Source organism: Triticum aestivum, chromosome 3A, assembly GCF_018294505.1.
Source record: "Triticum aestivum cultivar Chinese Spring chromosome 3A, IWGSC CS RefSeq v2.1, whole genome shotgun sequence".
NCBI classification, from domain to species: domain Eukaryota; kingdom Viridiplantae; phylum Streptophyta; class Magnoliopsida; order Poales; family Poaceae; genus Triticum; species Triticum aestivum.
Genome location: NC_057800.1, coordinates 175,887,000 through 175,892,717, shown reverse-complemented (window position 1 = coordinate 175,892,717; position 5,718 = coordinate 175,887,000). Strand labels below are relative to the sequence as shown.

General features: G+C 40.8%; 1 protein-coding gene across 10 annotated transcripts; it reads left to right on the top strand.

The window, feature by feature from the left end:
- The first annotated feature begins 1,418 nt into the window (after positions 1-1,418).
- On the top strand, positions 1,419-5,498 carry LOC123060859 (uncharacterized). Of its 10 annotated transcripts, none has more exons than XR_006428192.1 (6): positions 1,419-1,849; positions 2,144-2,239; positions 2,399-2,539; positions 3,491-3,662; positions 4,672-4,774; positions 4,878-5,498. XR_006428192.1 is itself a non-coding variant. In XM_044483720.1 (4 exons), the coding sequence occupies exons 1-4, from the start codon at positions 1,796-1,798 to the stop codon at positions 3,602-3,604; spliced, it is 339 nt and encodes a 112-aa protein (XP_044339655.1). In that variant the 5' UTR covers positions 1,419-1,795; the 3' UTR covers positions 3,605-3,635. The 10 variants fall into 10 exon arrangements, 1 of the variants encoding a protein (XP_044339655.1); XR_006428190.1 differs by having other exon boundaries at positions 2,107-2,239; positions 2,465-2,539; XR_006428188.1 differs by having other exon boundaries at positions 1,993-2,239; positions 2,465-2,539.
- The last annotated feature ends 220 nt before the right edge of the window (positions 5,499-5,718 follow it).

Here is a 5,718-nt window from a genome sequence, read left to right as displayed (position 1 = left end):
CAAAATTAATAGGAATTGAAAATGATGCATGGATGCAATGCCACTAATTACAAGAAGATTAGCGTCTCTTGATGTGCTTGGTTTTTTGTGAAATCTGGATTCCTTTGCTAAGACAATTGCACCAGTATTGTTACAAAAGATTTTCATTGGACCCGATGCACTAGGTATGACACCTAGATCGGATATGAACACCTTCATCCAGACTCCTTCATTTGCTATTTCCGAAGCAGCTATGTATTTCGCTTCACACGTAGATCCCGTCACGACGCTTTGTTTAGAACTGCACCAACTGACAGCTCCACCGTTCAATGTAAACACGTATCCGGTTTGCGATTTAAAATCGTCCGGATCAATGTCAAAGCTTGCATCGACGTAACCATTTACGATGAACTCTTTGTCACCTCCATAAATGAGAAATATATCCTTAGTCCTTTTCAGGTATTTCAAGATGTTCTTGACCGCTGTCCAGTGATCCACTCCTGGATTACTTTGGTACCTCCCTGCTAAACTTATAGCAAGGCACACATCAGGTCTGGTACGCAACATTGCATACATGATATAGCCTATAGCTGAAGCATAGGGGACATCTTTCATCTTCTCTCTATCTTCTGTAGTGGTCGGACATTGAGTCTTACTCAACTTCACACCTTGTAATACAGACAAGAACCCTTTCTTTGCTTGATCCATTTTGAACTTCTTTAAAACCTTGTCAAGGTATGTGCTTTGTGAAAGTCCAATTAAGCGTCTTGATCTATCTCTATAGATCTTGATGCCCAATATATAAGCAACTTCACCGAGGTCTTTCATTGAAAAACTCTTATTCAAGTATCCCTTTATGCTATTCAGAAATTCTATATCATTTCCAATCAACAATATGTCATCCACATATAATATTAGAAATGCTACAGAGCTCCTACTCACTTTCTTGTAAATACAGACTTCTCCAAAAGTCTGTATAAAACCAAATGCTTTGATCACACTATCAAAGCGCTTATTCCAACTCCGAGAGGCTCGCATGAGTCCATAAATGAATCGCTGAAGCTTGCACACTTTGTTAGCTCCTTTTGGATCGACAAAACCTTCCGGTTACATCATATACAACTCTTCTTTCAGAAATCCATTCAGGAATGCAGTTTTGAGATCCATTTGCCAAATTTCATTTAAACCTATAAGGACCGTAGCCAACCTGCCTCCAGAATGCTGCCTCGATTGGGCGGTTTGTGGCTGTCACATCGCGGTAAAAATCCCACCTCTTCTTCCCTCAGCCATTGGATATTCACTTCATGTTTCACCTTGTTATTTCTTTCACATGTGCATGACCGGTGGGCCGCTTCGTCGCTGGGTCGTCCTGTGTTGACTGGGTTCGTCGGTGTGAAGGTATGATTGGTTGTGCCTGCTGGAAAGCCCATTGCCCCATTGGCCCCCCAATCCCCCAAAGCCGCACGCCCCTCCCTCCCTCCTCACTCGTCTCAGGCTCTCAGCCGCCGCCCCATGAACCCTAGCCGCGCCCCTCCTGCATCTCTCCTCTTACCCCCTCCCTGGCCTGCCCCGAGCTCCTCCTCCTCCGTCCTCACATGCTCCACCACGAGCACGCCGGCGGCGAAGCGCACCGCGAGGACCCGGGGCAACTCAGCTTGTACAGAGCCACTCCGTACAGGAGGAACCCCGTGACCAGAGCAGCCAACAACGGTGACGCGTACGGCACGAGGAGGTGCGCAAGATCGGCACCGACGAGGGGGTGCTCCAGGAGAAGGTGCACGGCTCCGCCTAGGACCATGTGTGTGGTGGCGGGGACATGCGACCACTGGCATATTTTGGGGAGCGGCACGAACATCAAGCAATGGCTGAGGTGAGATTCCCCTCCCCTCCGCTCCTCTCTCTCTCTCTCTCTCTCTCTCTCTCTCAGTGTCTACTGACCATCACATAATAATCTCCTCCAGATCTTGATATTTATGCTTCTCCATATGTCATTGATGTTCTTCCGATTTGTAGGCATGTCAAGATCAAGGATATTAAATTTGTTTCTTCTACCGATGAAATATTTCAGATACTTTTTTATCTTGTATTGCAATCCTCTGTCTTGATGTTTATTTTTTGGAAATCTAGCTAGCGTTATGCTCCCCTTGAAGTTTTCTATCTGTAGATGAAGTTCCGAGCTAAGACATATGGTGTTAATTGTCTCAAAGATGGAATGATTTGCTCCATGGAAACTATCTCATTAGCTGCATTCCAATTACAGGTAAAGTAGGATTGTTATCTCTTTGATTTTCTATTCAAACTTCATGATTGGAGTACTTTGGATATTAGCTTAGTTGTTGTATGGAACTTTTAATTAGAGGGTCCCAGGCTGAGACTTAATTCTTAATTATTTTCTGTTTGAAAAAAAAAATGGGTGCAGTTATGAATTGTAAAATGTGGAGTGCAGACAATATTACATGATTTGGTGCTGATTTTCCTCTTCCAGTTCATGTTCATGGCCTTGTTGTGGTTGCACCGTGGTCCGTGGGGAACAGGATCGAATACCTTTGCTACAACCAAGGTCTGGACACTTCATGTTCTGTTTTGCCGATCCTGTGTATGTTCTGTTTTGCCAAGTGAAACGTGTACACTTCATGTCATATAGCATAATAACTTGATATCCTGTTTGAACTAGACAAATAATTTTGACAAGATTTTATCCTGGTGAAACATGTTGTCATAGTGTCAACATAATAATAGAAAAACGTTTTCAAAATTCGACATTATAGAATATAAAACTAGACAAAGTTATCTCCTTGAAATTATCACATTTCCCTATCCTCAGCTCCTTGCCATGGTGGCTGCTGTAGGTTCTAATCTCATGTTGAACCCACTGTTCTCAACTTTTCTTCTCCTTTTTCTTAAAACTTAAACAATGGTACTCTTTGTTGTAATTTAAAAAAGGTTGGAAAGGTTGAAAATTTCTATTTTGAGGAATGGTGACACCAATTTCTGAGTGGTACTATTTGTTGTATGCATATAATTAAATATCGTATTATATTTTTGTTTTTCTTGGAACTATTGACATGTAGTGGAGGCTGCATTTGATTTGCTGGTGTGTTAAGCACATAAATAATTGCTTTTGCCTTTTTCACAAACCAAGCTTAGGTACAAAACTAACTTTAGTGTATCCCTCAATGCACATGGGTCACTCTCTATCCTTTTTAGCGTAGATAAGTATGGCAACAATACTTCAGGTTGCGGCTCCGCTGCAGATATGCCCATTGCCATTGAGCCTTTCTATCTATATGTTTCTACAGAGTATTTCGTTTTTGTACTATACGCTTGACAAAATGATTTCCTTATAAGCTACGATAAGGTGTTTGTAGTTGGTATTTGTACTACAAGCTCAATTTTTTTGTTCATCTCATCTCTGGTTATTTTTTTTCGTTTTTTTGTATTTATGTAGCATATTATCATTAGCATATAAAACCTCTTATGTTTCTTGTTTCCAATAATTATTCTTTGGCAGGGAAGACTATTAAAACACGAAGATTATGAGGAAAGGATTCAGAGCTTTTTGCCGAACCCAGATTGCCACACACATGATGCAAAATTAACAACCAGGACTTTGAAATATGGATGACGATGTTTATTATGTGCTAGAAATCAAATATGAAAAGGAGAAGATAATGCTTGCGAAGGTGTGTATACTGAACAAGCACCTTGACTGTTGTTCCTTGATGTGCTCTCATGCAGCTGTGTCCATATATACTGGTTGTTATACTTGTTGTCCTGCGAGTTGCAGGAGAGGGGAGAGACATATGGGTTGGGATTCTGGGTAAACTTTACTTTATTTGTTGCAGAAAATGCTCGATAGATCTCATGTATGGATGCGGTTGTGGCAGTAGTTCTCGGGTGCAGTCTCTATCTTGATAAAGCGATCGATCAGTGCGCATTAGAGGCTGAAGAAGAGAAAACATTTGGGGTTTCTATGGCGTTGAACATTCAGCGTTTATGTACTGTGTACATGCATGGCCGGTTCAGTAACTAGATGGCCTTTTCTACTGTAGTGGTTCTGCTACTTTTCACATGCTGGCTTCTTTGAAAAGCACCAACAGTGTGTGCCACATGTAATCAGTCAATGTTACAAAGAACAGAACCAGAAGTGTGGGGATTGATGTATTAATGGTCAGTCAGGGAATTCAGTCTTGATGAGCTTAACTAATAACAAATGTTAGTTGAGCCTGAGGTCATTTTCAAAGTAACAGAAGTATTTTACTTTCCTTTTAATATAAGTGGTCAACGGAACTTATATGTTTTATTAGATTATCAGAGGGCGTTGCTGAAGCTGGAGTCATGATGGCGTTAGTAACCTTGGTGATGCTTCTTATACGGCAAACCAACTTGTTTTTTATTATCCTATGGGTTATTTATCCAGTTGTTGCATATAGGAGTATTGGGGAGCTAATAATATTTGAAACTGAGCTAGCCTACTATTTCAATTTGAGTTCAAAAATTACAAATCTCAGTGTTTGTTTTCAGTCATCAATCTTCTTCCCTTCTTTTTTGCGTCACTTTTGATAGCTTCTTTCATTCTGTACATATTAGTTGCCGCCTCAAGCCTCGGCTCTTTTTCTAGACTAGGCCTCAATTTACTGGAAAATGCAGTCTTCATTTACTGAGTTATATTTTTGTCTTGCTTTCTTCCAGGTCCCTCATACAGTGGTTCAGAAAAAAAAACTATCCAATGGAGATGATGCATGAGGAGCAGCAATTTCATGATCCATGAAGCCCTATGTTCTTTTTCTCACTGGTGAGTTTTCTCTTTTTATGGTTGGATGCCAAGTAGCCAAGCCGACTTTTTTTTGTAGATTAGTTGCTTAGTTTCATATGTTGAACTGCATTGTCAAGTGCAGTGTGTAGGCTCTTTCTAGATTGCTCAGCAGGCAATCAATGCGGCACATGTGGAGGCTGTGAGAGCTGTGAAATGCATCGGTCTTGTCATACTTACGAGCAGGTGCACGGGCCACATTACTCTTCATGCCACTCTGAGAAGCCGAGATGTTGACTGCTGCTTGAGATTGATTTCCATGTTGAAGGGAAGGGAGTCATGTTTGAGTTCCTGCTTGAGATTGATTTCCACGTTGAAGGGGAGGGAGTCCTGTTTGAGTTCCTGTATCAAAGGATAAATAAGAAGGGGCATGCTGTCGTGGTTGTTGCTGAAGGCATTGGTCAGGATTACCAGAAGCGAGAGTAGGATGTGCATGTCAACATGCTGTTCCTTGACGTTGGCCTTCTATAAAGTTCACATGCAACTCCCCTCCATGGTTAAAAAACCCAATTTAAATGTTTGGTTTCTTTGATGGATACTCATTTCTCTTACCGTTGTTGTATCAAAACAATTGTATTTTTGTTGTTGGCCGCTTGGGCTCATTTTCAAGGAGAATGAGATGTGGGATAAACTACTCTGAAATGTTTGGTTCCCTTCAAATAAGTTATTAGCTAACTAATTTTCACGGTTGTTGCACATGATACAATTGTATTATGTTGTTGCCATCTTGCCTTTTATGTGAGCTTAAACACACAATCAATTAAACTTTTACTAAGTTTTCCTGCATGTATTTTCTCAAACACAGTTACTGAAAAAATGCAAATATTTTTAACAAGTGCATGGTTTCAAATGGGACACAGTGTCATTTAGCGCAATGGGTCATGTTATACAATTTTTTTCCAAACTCGGATTTCGTAGTGTGATAC

Excerpts from the sequence above, each read along its gene's own strand:
- LOC123060859 (XM_044483720.1), top strand. The coding sequence starts at position 1,796 with ATGCGACCACTGGCATATTTTGGGGAGCGGCACGAACATCAAGCAATG. Across the intron at positions 1,850-2,143 it reads AACATCAAGCAATGGCTGAG|ATGAAGTTCCGAGCTAAGAC; the intron begins GTGAGATTCCCC and ends TTCTATCTGTAG. Across the intron at positions 2,540-3,490 it reads ATACCTTTGCTACAACCAAG|GGAAGACTATTAAAACACGA; the intron begins GTCTGGACACTT and ends ATTCTTTGGCAG.